The sequence below is a fragment of the Canis lupus genome, chromosome 31 (assembly GCF_048164855.1).
Source record: "Canis lupus baileyi chromosome 31, mCanLup2.hap1, whole genome shotgun sequence".
Lineage (NCBI taxonomy): Eukaryota > Metazoa > Chordata > Mammalia > Carnivora > Canidae > Canis > Canis lupus.
Window position 1 is genome coordinate 24801493 of NC_132868.1, and position 22294 is coordinate 24823786.

The 22294-nt window shown below is 35.0% G+C and overlaps 1 protein-coding gene across 4 annotated transcripts in view; it reads left to right on the top strand.

The window, feature by feature from the left end:
- Positions 1-18040, top strand: part of CCDC50 (coiled-coil domain containing 50) — a 76225-nt gene extending 58185 nt beyond the window's left edge. For 3 of the 4 annotated variants that reach the window (XM_072807845.1, XM_072807842.1, XM_072807844.1), the window contains 6 exons: positions 1926-2041; positions 2625-2669; positions 2777-2881; positions 4668-4747; positions 10083-10189; positions 11700-18040. In XM_072807845.1, coding sequence (XP_072663946.1) covers positions 1926-2041; positions 2625-2669; positions 2777-2881; positions 4668-4747; positions 10083-10189; positions 11700-11719 — 473 coding nt within the window. In that variant the 3' untranslated portion in view covers positions 11720-18040. Of the gene's footprint in view, positions 1-1916; positions 2042-2624; positions 2670-2776; positions 2882-4667; positions 4748-10082; positions 10190-11699 lie in introns of all 4 variants that reach the window. The other variant, XM_072807843.1, reaches the window with a different exon arrangement.
- The last annotated feature ends 4254 nt before the right edge of the window (positions 18041-22294 follow it).

The following is a 22294-nucleotide window of genomic DNA, read 5'->3' on the forward strand; positions in this document are numbered from 1 at the left end:
AACTAAAAATATTTTCTCAGTGAATTCTGTGGTGTAGAGTAAGAGGAGGCATACAAGGTTTAGTGTGTTGAAATCTGAGTATATCCCACTCTATTTCTTTTAGTGGTGGCAAAATTGAAGGAGCAAGGCCTAAGTGTGATCTTTCGTATGAGACTCAATGAGGTTTTGAGCTGCTTACAGAAGTGTCATTTTTCTTTAGGTAGAATAGTATCACAAGCTCTTTTCCACTAACTTTGTCCAACTCTACCTCCCTATCTGATTTCATTTATTTTTTCTGAAATGTTGTTTTCTAGTTATGCCCAAACTAATGATAACTCAGAGGTTTAGATTTCATTTAAATATGGTGCACTTACGGGAATATCCCTCTGTTTCCTGACTATCCCAGACCCCTCAGAAATCTGGGTTAAAACCAGCGTAGCCCAACCCAGCAGTGTAAGATTCAGTAGCTCTGGAGAGGATAGGAAATTGAGGTGGATTCTGTATGCTGAGTAAACAGGTGCTAATAGGCCTGAAGCTAAGAAAGCCAGGTTTAATAGTCTGTATTTGTAGGAAAGACAGATGACTCCATTGCTTTTGGATTTACCACAAAGCTAGGTTTAAAGCTCTACAAAGAGAGACTTTACCAGACAATTTAAATTTCTTCATGTGCCCAGAATTTAGTTGTATTTTTTCTTTCCTTTTTCTCTTTTTTGTTTAAAGCAAGTGAATCAAGTGTAGTGAGGCATATTCATAAAAATTGTTTTAATATATGGTTCTCTTGATGGATATAATAAACTAATAGTTTCAATGCCAATTTCCTATAAGAATCAACTGTTAGCAATCAACCAAACTACCAAAGGCCAGATCTCATCCAGGCTACTTAAATTAGAATCCTTGAGATTTGTGTCAAAGATTTTTATGTTTATTTAAAGCACTCCAGATGATTTTAATATATTAGCTAGGGTTGACAACCACTGATGCAAAGATATAGTCAATTAGGAGTAAAAACTTTCTTTTTCCCTTCAGTAACCCATTTGCTGGAAGTCACTATTCCAGATGGTTAATCTTATTCATGGCATTAAAAATTTTTTATTACTTCTGAATACAATACATTCACATTGTTGAATAATTGTAATTTATACAGGATACAAAGAGGGAAATGCCTGTAATTTTGAAGTAAACCTTAGCACTTACCACTTGATTAAAAGTTAGAAAGGGAATATATGCCACTTACAACATTTCAAAGTAAAATGCCAAAATTCCCCATCAGTCCACTGTATTCCTTTTCTCTCAGAGGAATAGAAATCTAAGATCATTCATTATGTTCTCTGGTATTTCCTTTATGTTATATCTTCCCTAAAATTTAGCAACAGCATGAACTGATCAAAGATATAGGAAAGATCTAAAGCAAGTGGGTTTGTTGACCATTAGAGCAGAAGCTATGGTAGAGCCACTGGTTGACTCACATACCCCCGGGTGATGCGATTTCTGTTCCCTCTGAGGTAAAGTATGCAAGGCTGAGTTAAACAGAAGGAAGACTCTTGTTTCCTCCAGTCTCGAAGTTTAGCTTTTTTAAAACTCCAGCTCTGTAACTTTCTTTTCTCTGTTTTGTTTGTTTCAGTGACTTAGCCTTTATTTCACTTACTGTTTTGCAAAAGCCTCACCTACAGTTCATTGCGTGATTTTCTGCTGTTGAAATATGAAAACTATGTGAAAGGAGAGTTTTGTGCCTGGCAGTTTGGGGTGGGTAACTTTTTAAAAAATGTGTGGATAATCTGCATTGCCACATCTATACCTAGGAGAAAAAATTATTTCAGGTGTACCCTACACGGAGTTCAGTAGTGGTAGCAGTGTTGTCAGTATTAGATACTAAAGAAAAAAATCTTTAAGTTTTGCACCTTTTCAGAAAACAAATGTAGTTGCCTTATTACATTGAGTTTTTCTAGGAATGAAGCCAAGAATGATGAAAGAAGCTGACTCTGCTCCGTCGCGAGTGGCCCACAGGGATCAGGAATGGTATGATGCTGAAATTGCCAGAAAACTGCAAGAAGAAGAAATTTTGGTGAGCAAATTTTCATGCAAAAGTTTAGGTGATAGTCACTAGATTTTCTTGAATTGAATCATTCTTGAGATTACATAATAGGCATAATGAGCCTCTATGAGTTGAGAAACTGATACCTTTTTTATGGGTGGAAAAATCAAGACAATGGGAATAGATTGTCCAGTTTTACTTACTGAGTAAGAATTAGCAACAGAATTCCATATCCCTATCTTTCTGTTATTGAATTCTGATAATTCTTTCATAATCTGCTATAGAATTTAATAAAAATAGCCCCTGCTCTGGCTGGTGAAAGTATACTAGCTCAACTTCAGGGATGTTAATTACAATTGGTTTGAAACACCAATTTATTTTTATGGAAGGTTAAAAAAAAAGATTTTATTTATTCATGAGAGACACAGAAAGACAGAGACATAGGCAGAGGGAGAAGCAGGCTCCCTGTAGGGACCCTGATGCGGGCCCAGGACCCTGGGATCATGCCCTGAGCCAAAAGATGCTCAACCACTGAGCCACCTTGGTGCCCAGATATTTTTTAAATGGACAACATAGATTCTAATTAATCTTTTGTGTATTTTCTATACCATAGGCTACCCAGGTGGATATGAGAGCAGCTCAAGTAGCCCAGGATGAGGTGAGTCCATGTTAGTTTGTTTAGCCAGGACTTTTTAGAAATATCCCAGTAATTTTCTGGGATTCCCATGAATCTGCAATCAATGATATTGACTGGATTTTGTTTAGGAAATCGCTAGACTTCTCATGGCTGAAGAAAAGAAAGCTTACAAGAAAGCCAAGGAGCGGGAGAAATCATCTTTGGACAAAAGAAAGCATGACTCTGATTGGAAGGTAAGTTTTGTTTATTGTTTTTTTTTTTATTTTTGTAATGGGGATTTTGCTTTTAGGGTAAGTTCTGCAAATGTATTTAGGGTATACAAATTATCTGTATTGCATATATGAATCTTATTTGTAAAGGTTATTTCATTACAAAAAATCATAATTCTTGAAAAATAACTATGAAAAAATAACTGCTAAGATTGAAAAACTCATTCTATTCCTTTTAAGACCAGTTAAGTTGCAGGTGCCTCTGGTTAGGAGCAATCTTAGTTTTACTAATATTTACCTTACAGGAGAATGTAACCTGTACCTTACAGGAGAATTTTCACAAGCTTTCATAGCTCCCTAGTGGCCTTTTCTTTCCTTCTCTAAGTCCTCGGTGTTGCCCATCCATAATCATGTGCCCATTATTTCTCTTTTCTCTGACAACTTAATCTATGGCAGACCGACAGATGCCGCCAATAATCATTGCTTATGTCAAAGTATAGGAACTAATAGCATGAGCTTCACCTGTTGTCTTTTCCCTAGTTAATCAGAAATATTATACAAAATAGTTTATTCTGCTGTAAAGTAATGTAATTGTTGTATGTGGTGGTTGCAAGTTCAGTTTAACAGACTTGACTCATTAGTTACTGTGTGCAGTGCACCCCTCTGGACTTAACAGGGAAGGACAAAGATCTATTTTCCTCATAATACTATATAATGTAGGAGGACAAATAGGATAACATAGATAGCTAACAAACACAAGGTCAAACTGACTGAAGAAAGTATAGTAGAGGAATAGCAGAGTTATGGAGGGATCAATTCCTAAGCTACAGGACCTTCAGAGAGGGACTTTGTACTAGGCCTGGAAGGATGCAGCTAGAATGTGTGTCCATGACATAGTGATATTCAGCTCTGTTCTTTCCTTCTCTCTTTTTTTTATTCTCTCTCTCGAAAAAAATTCCTCCCTTGAGTCTCTGGTTCTGTCTCTGTCTCAGCACTGATTAGGAGGAAAAAGAGGACATAGAAACTGTGATGATAATAGTATTGCTCTACTATTTCCTATAGCTCAGTTATTCAGCTGTCAGTCTGAAAACAAATGAAAGTATTACTGCCATGTTAATTATTTATAGGAATCTCCTTCTTTTACCCTCTGAGTAATTCAGGATTTTTTTTAACAAATGTATTTCATTTTAGTAGAAGTAGAAGGCTCCCAAATGATTCTGCTATATAAGTTAAGCTACAAATAATTGCCCAGGAGTTACTCAGATTCTTTGTTAACCACAAAGAAGTAAGTATTTTTAAGAATTGCAAATCAGGCAAGTAAAAGGGGAAAGCCACATTTCTAGCAAGTATCAGGATTTCTTTAATTTCTAGATTCTGTAATGGGTGCTGGTATTGGTGTAAGTTCGTCTCTTGGAAGGGTTGGACTGAACCTTCCTTAGTTTCCTCCTTGAAAATCACCATCCTCAAGTCAGATGTTCAGAAATAAGTTTAAGAGCATAGACCTACACTCCACAGACTCTGGAAGTTCTTGTCAGCTGCTGTGCAGCTATTATGTTAATAATGTGTAGCCAGGCACACCCCTGCTGGGGAACATGTTCACATGTAGTTAGCTCACTCTCTGGCTGTACTGAGCACTTCCAACATATTTTTGTGACTATATATATATATTTTTTATTCATTTGTTCAACTGAATGTAAGTAAATTAAAATTACTAGAATTTGGCATAATTTGGATAGTTTCTAAACCTAATAATCTTTCCGTTTGTTTGCTGTTTTCTGTATTTTTTTTCTTTTTCTTTTTCTGTCCATAGCCAAAAACTACTAAATCGGCACACTCAAAGTCAAAAGAGAGTGATGACCCTCATCGTTCTAAGAATGACAGGCCAGCACGGTAAGATGACACCTAAAAAAGGGGAATGAGGGACTTGACTTTGGGGTAAGAAGATATGGATATTCTGAGAAGAGTGTTCTTTGGAGAGGAGATCCAGAAATCGGCAGTTGTCAGGGGGTATCAAGTCTTGCAGGATTATTATCAAACTTTTTTTCCATTCTTAAATTGGGTTGAACAAGTCAAATCAGGAAGATGCTAGGGCATATAAAAAATGATGTTTTTTGTTAGGACGAGTTCTTGTCTTTGGATTCACTTCCCTTAGCTAAGAATGGATGAGATTAACCATTTTCCCAGTAAAATCTCCAGTTTTAAGGTTTACCAAGTTTCATGGGTACACTAATGTGTGCATGACATTTACAAATGCTTAAATTCATTTCTGCATGAGTTTCAAAGTCTAGGCAAATACTTATTTCGAGACACGGCAGACTTCTAAATCCCACCAGATCTAATAGCTGTGGCTATGGTGTATGTACTTCTTTCTGACTTCTCTCAGTCTTAGGTCATAGTTAATGGAGCAGTTGCTGTCTTTCTACCTCATACCTCAAGTTGGCAATATTTAAGTCTCTGGAGAAGCAAACTTTTTTTTTTTTTTTTTGTCCTTTATTGCTTTCTGTTGCTTTTCAAAACAAAACATGATTGGAATAGAAAGAATATTATATACAGAAAGATGAAAGTAACACTAAATATAAAATTTTGAAAATTCTATTAGAACTTCAAATATTGTTCCTAATTATAGTGTATGTATTAACTCTAAAGATAAATTTTATCACATTGAAAGCATACACTGTTGTTGCCACTCTTTGCCCATGCTTAAGCTGCTAGACTTGTCGACTTAAAGTGAATATATTTAGTGTCCTTAAAAATCTACATTCTTTTGAGATGCCTGGGTGGCCCAGTCGGTGAAACATCTGACTCTTGATCTCAGCTCAGGTCTTGATCTCAGGGTCATGACATTAGTCCCATAAGTAGTGGCTCCACGCCCACCTACTTAAAAAAAGCCATATTCTATTTTTAAATCCATGGGCTTTCAGAAGATAAATAGCCTTCAGAAAACTGCATCAAGTTTGTAAGGCTCTTAGGACAAGAGTAATATATTTTTATCAATTGCTTAAAATTGGTTCTTCTTATATCTTTTAATTAAATACATGCCAAAGGTAGACTTTATTTTCATCCCTGCAATATCCAGGTAAAATAAGATGTAACTAATCTGTTCTCAGTAGGTAAATAGGTATGGTTTATTATGTTTTCTTTAGTCAAATGAATTAAAATAATCTTTTGGGTTTTCTGCAGTCTTCCAAATTTTGGGGTTCTTTAGAACACTAACAATTTTGACTTCAGATATGATAGACCAATCTGGAATGTCTATTTTAAAAAATGAATTAAAATTGAAAACAAGTTTCTGAAAATGTAATACTTCAAAAAATATTTGGCAAAAAAATTAATAATAAAAATATTTGGCATTTTGTAGAATGAATAATCAAATGATCCTGTATTAAAAATAGCTATTGTAAATAAGTGAAAGTGATCTATGACTGGTAGAACTGAAGTTTTTGTTTGTTTGTTTGTTTGTTTTGACTTGAAGGGAATATTTATTTGTCTTTAAGTATCGGTTGCAGAAAGATATGTGTAGATACAGATCTAGATATAGGTGATAAAACTGAGAATTTTATGAAATTGTATTTCATAGTTAAAAGTTAAGCCTATTATTACAGATTTTATACAACTAATATTAGAATTTATGCATTCTGCTTAGAGCTTTTGGTTTCCTCTTTCACATTTCCTTTTTCTTCCCTCACATTTAATTTTGGTGGATTTAGTTAGCTATTTGTACAGAAAGAGACGGATTTAAGGATTGAAAATCATGGAGCTTCCCAGGTCTAGAAGTTTACTGCATTATAGTGTTAATAATAGTAGAGGGAAAACAAGTTATTGTGTAGAGCTTGTAATATTCACGGTCAAAAATCAGTTTCTTTGTCCATTACAAAAATCTTGTATTCTCTCTAAAGAAATACAGAATCAGTTTGGTGATCTGAATTAACTATGATGCTTTATAACTGGGAAAAGTTTCAAATAAGTTCCAAAGTCTTTTAACTGTAGGGTATTATGCGATAATACTCCTGGTATTTTATTTGCATTTTTCCCTTAGAAAAAAATAAGCATTTTTAAAATCTCATTTAGTTCCTACAGCATTCTTATGAATGTGAAATATATTTATCTCCACTCAGTCACTTATCAGATATTTATTGAATGTCCTAATAATTGCCCATAGAGTAAACAGCAGTTAGCAAGAAAGAACTGTTTCTTAGTCTCATGAAATTTATCATCTAAACAATTGCATAAATAACTATTACCATGTTAAATGCTTTAGATGAAAAGTACGTGATATTATAAAGAATGAGGAGACAGCCTAGTCTGCGTATCTAGGAGAGCCTCTTAAAAAAAAAAAAAAGACTTATTTATTTATTTGAGAGAGTGAGAGGACATGAGCAAGGGGTGGGGTAGGGGAGAGAGAGGGAGAAGCAGACTCCCCACTATGCAGGGCTCCATCCCAGGTCCCTGGGATCATAACCTGAAGCAAAACCAGGAGTTGAACACTTAACTGACTGAGCTACCCAGGCATCCCAAGAAATGACTTTTAAGTGAATTCTTAAAGGGATGTGTCTGTATCGCTGACTTAAACATGTAAATCATTTCATGAGGACAGTAGGAAACAGGTATTCCTAATACATCTAAAACTATGAAACAAACTATTGGGTTAGCAAGCTTTTTCTAATTTTGGATGTGAATATCTTTGACTTTAAAATAGCTATCTCCAGCATAACAAATAGTTTGAAATAGGAAACATTAAAAACAGAGAATTCTGTACATAAAAGTTCTAGTAAAAAAAAAAAAAAAGAAAGAAATAGGAACACTGGAAGCCATAAACAAAGGTTTGTTTTCTGTGTAGTCAATAACTAAGCAGACAGGGGACACCTGGGGGGCTCGGTCTTATTAGTCACATAAGCCTTGGACTCTTGGTTTCAGCTCACGTCATGATCTCAGGGGACCTGGGATTGAGCCACACTGTCTCCTTGCTAAGTGGAGAGCCTGAGATTCTCTCCCTCCCTCCCCCTCTGCCCTTCCCCTACTTGTGTGATGTGCTCTCTCTCTCTCTCTCAAATCTTTAAAAACAACAACAACAAACTAGACAGCATATGAAGAGAACTAAGGGCATTCTAGATTGATTTTGTATATCCTTATGTGGAGATCCTAGTGGATTTGTGGAAGTTCCTTGTGTTGTTTCACACTTCAGCATCTTTTCCTTGACAAGTTGATGGTGAGGCAGTAATCCTGGGTTTTTGTTTGTTTGTTTGGATTTTTGGGGTTTTGGTGTTCTTGGTTTTGTTTTGTTTTGTTTTGTTTTGAGAGTCCCATTTGACTTTTGTGTTTCTGGGTTTTGATCACCTAATATAAGAGTTTAATAAAAAAGAGTGAGTACAAGTCTCTGCTGTCCTGATTACCAATCCTATTTTCTTGGACCCAAGTTACTTCTTTAACCACCTATTTTTTTGAAGTTGAGTTTCTTAATTCTAGAGTCAGATTTTGTCTCAACTCTTCTGCCAACTTCTAATACTACTTTTTTAAGGTAAATGTTACAAATGTTAGTCAATAATGAAAAAAAAACTGTATTTAATTTCTAATATTTGTAAACAAGTAGTTCAAAGTGAAAAACAAGAAAAATGAAAATACCATATCATTTGTTATACTCACATTAATTATATGTATATATACAAAAGTATGAAAATATAAGCCAAATACCATTTGAAAGTATATTTACACACACACACACACACACACAAATACAGATACTGCTGCTGATAAAAATACACAACTATGTAGCATAGCATAGGGTAGTGAAGAGCACAGTGATTTTGAAGTACAGTTGAGTCTGAGTCCCAGCCCTGTCATTTAACAACTGTGTGATCTTGGACCGATCACTTACCTCATCTAACCTAATCTAACTCTAAAATATGTGTATGATGGCTACCATGCAGACTTGTCCTGAAAATTCATTGAGGGGACCCCTGGGTGGCTCAGTGGTTGAGCGTCTGCCATTCAGCCCAGGGCGTGATCCTGGGGTTGTGGGATATCAACCCACAGGGAGCCTGCTTCTCCCTCTGCCTATATCTCTACCTCTCTCTCCATGTCTCTCATGAATAAATATATAAAATCTTTAAAAAAAAAATAAAGTTCATTGAGATCATCTGAGTAGAACCCATAGCACAGTCCTCAATAAATAAGTTTACATCCTATGCTGACCTGTTGTTTTTTTTTGTTTGTTTGTTTTTTGTTTTTTGTTTTTTTGGTTTTTTTTTTTTTTTTCTATGCTGACCTGTTACAGATAACCGAATACCCAGCAAGAGACCTACTGCTTAGGGACAGAGTGAGAAATTTGAAATCACTTGTCTTCTTATATGACAGAGCCCTTTGTACCAAACTTAGCATAACTTTCTGAACTGCAATGTATTTATGTCTTCCAGATTGCATATATGGTTACAGAAAATCTCCCACAACATGGTTATGTATTTGACATATTCTGTTACTGCATCTGGTTCCATGCTTTAATGCAACATTTAAATACACCTCTGAGAAACAAAAACCAAAAAAGGAGAGATTTTGTTCTTCATCTTCATCAATGCCAAATGTTTACAAAAATCTATGTAACATAATTTTAAAATAATAAAAACTTCAGAGTAGCAAAAATTCCCAGTGCTTTTTTACATTTTGTATTATTTTGATGTGAAAAGTTGCCAATGTAGTTGTCTTTTCCTTTTCTAAGCTCTGCTTTGCCACCTAGTGGATTGAAAGACTTTGCTCTAGATTTTATATGATGACCCATGTCCTCTTCCGCCCCTTTCCTTCTTTCCTGTCCTCCCCCATTAGCTGCCAATTTTGCCCTCTTTTTTAATTTGTTTCTTAACTTTCTGTATTACTTCCCTTTGATCTTTTCCTTTTTTCCCTCTATTTCTTCATAAAACCTACCAAAACAAAGGAAATTTCTCATTAATGGCAGTGGTTACACATCTCATTAATCTTGTTTCTCTCTAGTCCATAGCACAGTGCCTCACACATATTTCTCAGAAAAATGTTTGTTTTTATTGAATTATGTGCATCAAAACAAAGGAACAGTAAGATAAAATAATTTATTCAAGGTTATGCAACAAGCCGGGAACTAAAATGAGAGTTCTGTGTCTTTGCATTTCTACCAAAATGGTTTTACCATATTTTCCAATGAGAGGTAGAGTTGTAGTCACCACTACTTAGAATATCTCTTTAAAGTTTGACTTCCCTTCAGGCCACCACCACCTACCATGACAGAGGCTGAAGATTTGGATTACACTCATTTCACAAACCAGCATAATTCCACACGTCATTTCTCAAAATCGGAATCCTCTCATAAAGGTAAGAAAAATATATGTGATCAAGTTTAGGATTTTTTTTTTTTAAATCCTCATGTTATGGTGGAAAAATCAAATGGTGTCTTATAGATCACTGGAGTGGCAAAATAAGTTATCCTTCCTTTTGGAAGATCATTATAGTATTTTTCATTTGTTAAAAAACAAAAAAGGTAAAACAGAAAACAAAACACCTTAAATTGAATGCAAGATGTCTGTGTATGTGCATTTTCCTCCAGGAAGAATTTGTAGCTTTCATCAGTGTGTGACTATAAATAAAACAAAGGAGCAAAAGGAAAAAAAAGAGCAATAAAACAAACTCTTAACTATAGAGAACAAAGTGATGATTATCAGAAGGAAGGGGCTTATCAGAAGGGATGAGGTAAATAGGTGATAGGGATTAAGGAGGGCACTTGTGATGAGCACCAGGTGCCTTACAGAAGTGTTGAATTGCTATACTTTACATACTGTACACCTGAAATTAATATTGCACTGTGTTAAATAACTGGAATTTAAATAAGAAAATAAAAAAATAAAGAACACACATACACTTCACATAAAACTATTAACATACAAAAGAAAAACAGGGCAAAGAAAATGAAAGAATATGAGGTCTAAATTGGACCAAATCCTAATTTTAATTAATTAATTAATTAATTAATTAATTTTTGGACCAGATCCTTAAAATGAAAGGAATAGTTGCATGTGGCCAAGCATACACATTCACTTGTATTTTTATGATATTCATAAAATGAAATAATGAAAAGGCAATTCTTATATTAATTTTCTCATCTAAAAATGGAAGTGATTTTAATAATAGTGTCAGTGTTGTCAGGATCATATAAATAAAATATATGAAAGCAGATTGCAATAGACTTTACAAATATTAGGTCCTGTTATTTGATGTCTGTTATTTGTTACAGCTTTTGAAGATATCTTAGGTCATGATTTTATCATCTTTTTCCAAATCTAATGATTGCCTTCTCAAACTTCAATTTTTTTTTCCCGTGGTCATTACAAAATATCAATGTGTGGGTGCTGCTCCAGACTAATTAAATCAGAATTTTTAGGGGAGAGAGGTTGCCAAGCATTTATATTTTTTTTAGAAAACTCTGCTTACCCCAACCGTCTCTGTTCTGACATTCGTCCATTGTTGATCAGATAAAAGATATTATTGTAAAAGATGGAATTAGTTGGACATTATCAAAACAACCCTACATACTACAATTTCAGTCAGTTGGTGGACTTTCCACCACACTGACTTAATTGGAAGTAGCTCATTTTTTTCCCTCAAATTGTATACACCCACTACTTTTAAGAAGAGGTCTTCTTGCCTTTGACATACATTTGAAATATATTCCTAAAATAACTTATTGACTCCGTGTGTAAGTATTTTACAATCAAGAACAAAGAAACATGCATAGATATAAAGATAAATGATTTGCCCGAGCCGGGAGAAAACAGCATTTCTGAGGTTTTTCTTTAATGGTATTTCTTCTTTTTTCCTCCTTTCCAAGGTTTCCATCATAAGCAGTAAAACCCTAGGAATCTGCCTTGAGAACGGACTCACTGTAGCAAACATTACTGGATGATACAGAACGCGTTCCACATTCATTTTTTTCTTTCCTGTGTTTGTATTCCTGGGATTTATCTTCAAGAGTTCTTCTGACCATAAATAATTTTAATTCATTTAAAATGTTTTGGTTATTCTTGATCACTTGGGCAGTACAAGAAAATCTAGCTTCTGAATATTGGCCTCCTCTCTGCTGCATACACTTCCTGGGATATAGTATCTAAAAGCTCTGTAAAATGTCACTTCTGTTAGGTATGGAGTACTGGTATCTAGAGACTAGGCTTTATTTAGCAATTAGAATTTTGTGGAGATTATGATCAGAGTAAAACAATGTTTGGATGCAATACAGAATAAAAGACTATAAGAAATAGCTTTCTTTGTGCATTAGTATATGGCATATTGAAGAAAGAACCTGTTTTCTGTATTTCTTAGAAATTTTTTTTTAAAAAATCACAACTATAAAGTGTTTAAAAAAAAAAAACCTGGAACAATTGAACCATGTGGTTTTGTATATCCTTATAAGCTTTCGTGGGAGAATTGGCCCAGATGTCATTCTCTGACACTTTCTCTTCTTCTGATTAATAGCAAGTCTTTCTGAGGTACCTGGGCATTGGGCAGATTATTAGTATTTATTCACAAAAGTTTAATTCTATGAAATTTTAACTCAAGTCTGTGCAGTCAACTGAAAGTGAAAAAGTGAAAAACTTTGTATCCCTTCTCTTATTTTACTTTTATATGGAGAGCCAAGGGAGGTAGAATTAGAAAAAAGTTTATGTAAGTAATGATGCCATCAATTCTCTCTCGACATAGGTTGAGAAGTTTTCCTCTTGCTTAAAAAAGTAAAGCAAGTATTTGTTGGCAACCACTCAAAAAATATTTTATCTGTCAATAATCAGATTGATTCAACATAAAGTTTAAGTGGATAAAATGGTTCCTTATCCAGGTATTTGGTTCTACGTATTCATTAGTGATACATGGCATTGGATTCCTTTGTACAGGATCTTTGAAGCCCTCCTTGAGAAATCTAGTCTTTGTCTAGCTTTTAACCTTGTGGAAATGCTTATCTTCTCATTCTAGTTAGTTAACATAAATGGCAAACATGCTGTCTATATAAAAGTTTCCCTTCAGCTTGACTTTCCATTATTTTTTATTGTGTGAATCTGACATTTCTGACATTCCAGTATGGTGTTTGTTTAGGAAAGAAATACATAAGTGATTAGAGAAAAGGTTGTAAATCCATTCTTTTCCCACTGGGAACTGACTATTGTTTAGCCTTATCTTTGCAGATAGTCTTTCAATTGAGGCAATATTCAGGAAGTTATTTAGAATAGTTTCTCAGAGTGGATTTTGGGTCCTTTCATTTTGAGAAAGAGCTTTCGTTCCTAAAGTTTTTGGATTGCAGGAACTTGAGTAAAAGGTGCCTAAGAGTCAAGTTTTAGGGAAATGATAATCTAGAAAGAAGCAAACCCTAAAAGAGTAATTTTTGAGAAAAGGTGAAAGAGAAAACAAACAGGACTTTGAATGACACAGATGAAATGAATGAGGCAGAATCATCAATTAAATAGGCAAGGACACAAGGGATGGAGGTCCTAGCCTTAGTCAAATTCTAGAGGGTGCTATCAGTATCCAAAGCTTAGGCCTTGTTGACTTCTAGTAATGCTATATTTTTCTTTGTCTGCCCTGTGATTTTGTTTCATGTTTTAAAAAGCTTTTTTTGTGTGGTGACTTTAAAAGAAAACACAATGTATCTTTATTTTGATAGGCAAATGTGCAACATCATTTGCCATATTTTTATTTCATGAATGTTTATTTTTCTATCTCATACAATGATCAGATTTACTTTAAAAATTCTGCATTTGTCTTGCTTCTCATGTACTTTATCCAATCATATTTATTATTGTAAAATGCTATCGAGGTATTTTCATTCAAAAAATGTTAGGCCACTTAACAGTTAAGTCTTGGATATTAGCGCTTCAGCTGTCTTAGTGAGCAGCCAGCGGTGATAGTTCCCTGTGACACCCAATTCAACATCTGTATTGAACATTTGTTACTTTTTTTTTCTTTAGGTTTTTTAAAAATTAGAATTTTAAGATATTTTATTTTTTTTGTAAAGCAAACACTTTTTAAAGAGTATCAGAGAAATTCTTTTCTTATTAGTTAAATCCTTTTATTCTCACTCAAATATTATAATTATTATTTTTAAGACTATAGAAGTAACTAACAACTGTATTTAAAGGAACTGCCAAACATTCTTCACTGTGTTCTCTGCTTATCACTTTGTTATTTTTATATAAATGCGGAAATACTTTATTCCTCTTTCTACCACTGGAACACACACAATTTAATTTTTAGGCCCACCATGTATTATGCTTTAATGTTGTGATGTAAACTAATAAGCTGGCCTTGGAAATTCTTTCTGTCTCCGTACTTCTTTTCCCTGGAGGCCCCATTAACACTAGTATTGCTGAATGAGCACAGTATGTTATGGAGCCTTATCATGAGGCTACTGGATGTGTACAGCCTCTGCCCCCAATCTAACTTTTTGTAACTTGTTGCCTAGAAGCAAGGTCAGACAAGGGTCACATTAAATGTTCTGAGTTGGAAAAAAAATGTAGTTTGAAGCCATTGTTAGACATAATTATTTTACGGAAGACTGGACAGTTGCTACATATGCTTTAACAGGACATTGAGATTTTTTAGAAAGTGACTTTGCATACCTTTGAATTGTTTTTTCTCAAGTGACTTTACAACAACCAGCAACAGAGTAACGTAAACTGCAAAAAAGACTTATGGTCTTTGATCATAGAGAAACACCTAAATTAAAAAGAAAGATCTGGATAGATGTTTCCTGGGAGGAAAACCTTTTCATATGTGCAATGGCCACTTGGATCTAGATCAACATATTCCAAGGTATATGATCTTGGACCTTGTATTCCACTGAACTCACTCTAGAAAATTGTGAACCGGACCCCTTTTCCCCTTTTCTTCTCTACTGTGGTCTGCAGCCGAACTGGATGATGAATAAATTCATTGCTGAATTTGTCCACACCTTTCCATCGATGTCAGGACTTTTCAGTATAAATATAATTAACTTTTAATGGATAATTATTTTTCTTCAATACTGTCAGATACTCTCTAATTTTTGTCTTGTGCCAAATTGTTCTTTAGAAACACCTGCTATATAATATGGTGCATTCAGTTTACCACATCAGTGGTTAACATTTTAGGGCCTTGATTTTTAATGGGTATTGCCTTTGTATAAAAATCACTCTGGGGGAATATCAGGATTATTCATTTATTCATTGATGATTTTCTTGAAAGATAAACGGTGATTGGATGTAAGATCTTCCCTCTAAGTAAAGGAGTGAGACCCCCGTGTAATCAGCTTTCCCAGGGACTGAGAACAGAGTAGAACTTGCACTGAAAGGATTTTTTCCCTTTTGGGAAAAGAGTATTTGTGTAGGGAACATTAATGTGAAAGGAAAACCGTTCAGGTAGATTTCACCATATGTAGTGTGCCATGTTCTCATAACACCGAATTTTTAGAAACAATCAAAATAACCAAAACCTGTTCTTTCAGCTGAAAGGAAAAAACAGATGTTTAAGGTACTTTGTCCCTTACTTACTGCTCATAGTCAAAGAAGTGACTAGATCAAGTGGTCTCATTTTCTTTTCCTATCTGGGTGGTACCTGTGAGTTTTAAAGCCATAACTGCTTACCTTACTATTGATAGAATCCTATTTTTCAAAGCCTTTAGCTTGGAACAGGTAATGTGGTCAGGGAGGAGCAAACTAGAAGACTGTCCTGATAATGCTGCACAATGGGGCACAGGGTCATCCAAACTCCTGGTCAGAGAATCTCATTCAGCCCTGATGGTGCTTACAGTTATTAAAGGAAAGAGTCAAGGCTGTTGTTGCTCCTGCCATTTAATTGTTGTTACAAACCCTGAAATTTACTTCCAGAGAAGTAAAAAAGGAAATGGTAAACTAGGAAAAATTCACTTCTGACAGAGTCACTTTTCTGATGAGACTTGTACTTTTTGCTTGCAAGGTCTTGAGGAGCAGTGTTGCCTTAAATTAGTTTGATTCTAACTGAGGTCAGTGTACTGTACTTCCTGTATGTGAATGTCAACTCTCCATTGAGATATAAAATTCACAGGTGATCACAAAACATCCTTGCCGTCAGGAACTCTGGATTTCCTCCCGCTGAGCTGTGGGTGACCTGTACACTGATAAATACATCATTTCATTGAGTTGCCTCTCAATCTCTGAATAAGCAGTGGCATGACCAAAAAAGGCTGGTAGAGGGAGAGTGAGAATTTCCTAGCCAGATTTTTCAGGTTATCGTTTCCTGAATAACTGAGAGTTGACTGTCTATTCTATAGTGACCATGTAGAAGATACTTCCAAATGTTGTGTTGTGTAGAGAAGTCACTTATTATTGTTTTGTGAGAATTTCAACAACACTCTTGTGTTTTTAATGCATACCATTGACAGAAAAAAGGGAGAAAACCAAACAAAACAGAGACATTTACTTGAAATGAGAGATCTTTGATGGAAAGAGTGTTTCTATTTTGTTAGTTTTAGGAGAATATTAACCAGGAAAACTGCTGTGGTAAGGGAGACACCAGAGTGTTTTTGTAAGGTCGTGTTTGATGCCATAAATTGACAGAATCATCTAAGTAATCATGTTGATTTGTTGAACTATCTAGTGCTGGAAACCATCTTGTTCCCCTTTATATTTGTGAACGGCCTAGAAACATGTTCTGAATGCATTTCATATGCTGTTGTTCATTCTCAGCAAACTAGAGGATGCTTTTCTCTTTTTGAGTTACTGTTAATAGCATAGGGAGCCAGCACTGTGCTGGTTTCAGCATTTCAGATAAGGACAGGATTAATTGTGCATCTTAGTTAGTGCCCTATCATTCATTGTTGAGGTTCGCATATAAAGAACAGGAGAATTGAAAGACAGGGTTTTTGAGTGACATGTCCTTCACAAAAGAGCAAGGACTAATAGCAGTAAAAAAAAAAAAACAGTTAAGAAAATACACCATTACACATTGCATACTTAGGGTATGTTTTTGTTGCACTGAATTTCAGACCATAAACTGCTAAAATAGTTTCTAGCTATTAAATTTAGTAAGAGGGTTTTTGATGTCAGAATTTTTTTATTTGATTGAATTAGCCCCTGAAATCACCGTAGGCTATAAACTTCAGCTCTTGCTATAAACTGAAAGCCAAATGCCCTTTTTCAGAAGTAGCTATATTTTTCACCTGCCTCTTAAAGGCAGCCCAATATTTGTTTCATGGAGTATTATAAATAATGAGGAGATGCAGTGGGAAGATAGCATATTAAAATGGTGTTCCACAATGAGAATTCTCTATAATGGGGTTTTCCTTTAAAAGAATCCATCCCGGCACAGTATTATATTTTGAAAAGGTGCTGAATTATAAAATACAAGAGTATGCTCATATAAATCAAGTTGCTTAGGAAATTAGAGGTGGTGCTATCATTTGTCTTACAATTTGGAAAAGTACTTTCCTGAGAGAGATAATGCATAGTGCCCAGGCAGTTTCAGATTCTTTGGTAAGAAGCCCTATGGGATCTGGAATGTGGATATGTTTAAAAAAATGAGTGAAATATTAATCCAAGTGCTCATCAACTTGTAACCAAGCCCCAGAAGGAAAGGCAGCTTTGAAATAACTACTTCATGGAACTGAACAGAACCTTAATGGAATACAGTTGTCTGTCTGAGGACAGAAAACGAAGAGGCCACCTCATACCACATGCTTATTTAGAGATTAGATGAAACTGTGAGGGATACTCTGTGGATGCCTTAAAGGTGACTGGTGTTGAGTACTGGTGGGTATGTGTGCACCCATCTGGCCTAGGCTGACGGAAACCATTTCCGTTCACCTTCACACAGCACAAGCTGTTCCTGCTCATAACCTCATTGAGGAAAATGAGAAACATGGTGCTGGTGACTTCCGTGTGTCTTGGGAGGTGAGGTGGTAACGTCACTCAGCACTCTCCAGTGCTCAAGCCTCCCCCTTAAATGCCAGTTCTACATCTACATTAATTCATCTATGCAAGCTTGTGTTTTCATGGTTTGTTTTATACATGTTTGCTCATTTGATTCTTTAAATAATCAGGTCTAACATTAATATTATGAATAATTTTTAAACCAAAGTATGTATATGTTTGTGTGCTTGTTTTCCTGGATGGTTTGAGGCAAACACCAATCTTGTCCTTCTCTCTTAATAAAGTCATCCATTTGTTAAGTCAATGGTCTCATGTTTTCTTTATTGCATTCAAGGACTTGAAAAGTTCTGGGAAGAGGAAAGGAGTATTTTTTTTTCCTTTATGAAGTAACCCTAATGTATATTTGTTTAATAACAGCATTTTCTCTTATTCCAGTTCCATCCACTTTCTGTAACCATGTATGGCACTGATGATGCTATCTAGTATATTGAAATTGTCAACAAATACTCCCAAATCTGATACTGATAGCTAATATGTTGAAGTCCTCAATAAATACTTCCAAACCTAAAGTTGCTTAGAGAAGTGGGTTTGTATGGTCTGTGGCGGTTGGTGACTTAGTTTGATGTATTTGGGAGAAAAACAGGTAAGTGGATGTTCACAGAATAATACAAGTGATTAAAGACTCCATGAGTACAATAACTCAAGTCTGCAGGATACCTGATACTCCATGGATTTTGATAAAATAGATATTAATAACAACTACCATTTAACTTTTTATAAGTTCATTTTTCTTTGTTTTGATAGATTAGCCATGATATAGAAACCTGTGCTCCAGATGTTAGGTATCTTAAAAATAAGATCTTCTTTTTCATGACTACTAAACAATTTTCAGAGGTTACTAGTTTCCCTGGAGCATATTCTCTAGGACTTAGCTTCTTCTCTGGCAAATATAATAGGAAATCTAAATGATCTGTAATATATCTATACTGTTACCACTACCAGATGCATAAGGCACACCAATGATGTGCAGATGTTGAAAAAAGTTGGTATGTTGATTTCAACCTTCCTGGGTGAAAGTTGACAATGAAAGAAGTTGACATATCTACAGGCCAATTACCAAACTTAAATATGTAATTAAAGTAGCTCCCTTAAATCTGTGGTAGAAGGTACCTGGTATTCTTGGGTGGAGTTTGAGTAACATGGCTGAGTATGACGTTAAACTGTGGCCATGTGGTGTGTATGGAGAGCTGTGGCACACTAGAAAGCCCCCTTGTAAAACAAAGGCAGCAAGAAAATATTCAGCTCCTACACCTTGGAAATTAGGTGTAATATTTAAGGAGTCTTTGGATTACTTACAGGGTAGGGGTAGAGATTTGAAGACTGTTTATTGGCTCCTCCTATGTATCTAGGCTACACGGTTAAAAAAGCAAAGGCTGCAAAATAGTGTCCCGAATACTTCATTAACAGGAATAAGGAGACCCGGGTGCTAGTCCTGGCTTTGAACTTGCTTCAGGACCTTGAGACACGACTTACCCTCTCTAACTCAGTTCTTTTATATAGAGTAATAAGCACATTGCAGGAGAGTTGGTGATGTTAGACCTGACTCCTGACTGAGGAGTCAGGCCTAACATTCTATAATGCCTGAGGAGTCAATGCTGACTAGGTTCCTTTAAAATGGCCCAGGAAAAGAGTAGCCTCCCACAGTACTGGGAGCCAGGAAAGTCACAAAGACTTCTTAGACACTTGGCGAGAGGCCTCATTCCTGATCATATGTTCTTTAAAAAAATTTTTTTTTGTATTTTTGACAAAAAATGTGTACAATGTGATGTTTTGATATATGTATACATTGTGAAATGACTACCACAGTGAAGCTAATTAACACAGTCATCATCTCCCTCACAGTTAGCTTTTGTGGATCTGTGTGTGTTTGGTGAGAATGCTTGAGATCTACCCTTAGCAGATTTCAAGTATACGATGTTATGGTTAACCGTAGGCACCAGGCTGTATATTAATTAGATCCCCCAAACTTAAAAATGAAAGTTTATACCCTTTGCTGACCCTGTGTTCTTGGTTGTACTATCCTGCTGCTCCTAGCTCCACACCCAGAAAATTGCCATTAATTGTGTGTGTTTCTCTAACCAAATTCTATTTCTATTTTTATTATCCCCAAGCTTCATGAACTTTCTTTACTAGATAGGGTTTGGGTTCTTAGGAACTTTTGTACCTCCCATTAGCATATCATGCTTTTTATCCTCTCAAATCTCACTTCTCTTACCAATTCCTGAACCTAATTATGCAGATTTCATCTTGGTCATGTTAATCATGACATGCCCTTAATTACACCTGACATACTTAATTATCTGGTGTCATTATACCTGATCTGTGCCCTCATTCCCTTGACCTGGCCTCAGGCTCTAGGACATAACTGGGGGCATGTGTGTGTATGTGAGTATATGTGTCTGCAGGTCTGTATGTCTATAGCTGACATAGCTCTAATGGTATATGTATAAATGACTGGACTTTTCTGGCATGGAGAGGTGAGAATCAAGTGGTGTATATCAATTTTGCCTTTTATGAATCATGGTTTGGTGTCAAGTCCTTAGAACTCTTTCCCTCGCCATACATCCTCAAGCTTTGCTTCTGATATATATTTTTTCTATGCTTTATACTTTTAAGTTTTACATTTAAGTCCTTGACTCATTTGGAGTTGGTTTTTAGGTAAAGTGTGAAGTTTGGTCAAAGTTGATTGGATGGACTGATTGCCTGGATATCCAATTGCTTCAGCACTATCTTTTAGAGGCCTCCATGGATTTTCTTTTATACCTTTGTCAAAGATGAGTTGAGTGTATTTTGTGTGGGTCTGTTTCTGAGTTCTCTATTCTGTTCCATTGATCTATATCTCTCCCTTGCTAGTGCCACACAATGTGGATTATTGGAGCTAGATAGTAAGTCTTGAAATTGGATAACCTGATTCTTTACACTTTATTTTTCAAAATTGTTTTAGCTACTCTAGTTCTTTTGCCCTACCATATAAATTTTAGAATAATCCTACTTACATCTATAAGAGATATTTCTGAGATATTGAAAGGAATTGCATGAAACCTCTACATCAATTTGGGGACAAATAACATCCTTAATGTATTAAGTGTCCCAAAAAAGACTACAAGTATGTCTTCTTTATTTAGATATTTGATATCTTTAATCAGCATTTCAGCATGTATGCTCTGTACATTTTTTGTTAGATTTACTCCTGGGTATTTTATTTTTGTGCAACTATAGATATTTTCATTTTGTGTCAACAGTTTTTTGCTAATATATGGAGATGCATAGATTTTTGAATAATTCTTTTTATATGTTGTTGAATTGCAATCACTAATATTTTAAAGGATTTTTGTATTATATTGGGAGGCATATTGACCTATAATTTTACTGCCTTTGATTGGCTTTCACATTAGTGCAATGCTGGAAAAAAAACAGGTTTTTGTCTTTTCTATTTTCTAAATGAAATTGTATAGAATTGCTAGTCCGTTGTTTTCGGTTTTTTTTTGTGTGTGTGTGTGTGTTTGTTTTTTTAGGTTTTATATAAATTCTCCAGTGAAAAGACACTGTGTGCCTAGTCATAACCTTTTTGGAAGCTTTTAAATGAAAAATTCAATTTTGTTTAGTTATAGGGCTATTCAAAGTAGGTATTTCCTGTTAAATTAGTGTTTTTCAAGGAATTGGACTACTTCATCCAAGATATTGAAATTCATGTGTATAGAATTGTTTGTTGTATTCCCTTCTTATTGGTGTCTACTGGGTTTGTAGTAGTATCTCCTATTTTATTTCTAAATACATTATTCCTTAAAAAAATAGCAATTATAGATTTTCCTATTTTATTAAATTAAATTACACTGCTTTAGCTGTGCCACAAATTTTAATATGTTGCATTTTCATTTTCATTTAGTGAAATGTATTTTTTTTAATCTTCTTGGAGACTTGTTCTTTGATCTATGCATTATTTAGAAATGTTCTGTCTCATTTCCATGTTTTTGGAGCTTTTCCTTATATCATTGTTGTTAATTTCTAGTGTGATCCTGTTGTGGTTAGAGGACATGCTGCGTGATTTCAATTCTGTTAAATTTGTTGAGGTTTGTCTTATGTCCCTGGTTGTTGTATATGTTCCGTGAATGTGCATTCGGTTTTTCGGTGGATAGTTCTATAAATGTTGATTAGATCTTGTTGGTTGATGATGGTGTTGAGTTCTATATCCAGACTGATTTTCTGTCTAGTTGTTTTATCAATTATCAAAAGAGAGGTGTTGAAGTCCCCAACTATAATTGTAATTTGTCTGTTTTTCATTTCAGTTCTATTAATTTTTGCTTTGTGTGTTTTGCAGTCCTGTTTGATGCATAACATTTAGGGTTGCTGTGTCTTGGTGGAATGACCATTTTATCATTATATAATCTCTTCTCTGTCACTGGTAATTTTCTTAGCTTTGAAATATACTTTCTCTGATGTTGATATAGCCACAATGCCTCCTTTTGATAAACATTCACACTACATCTTATATTTCAAC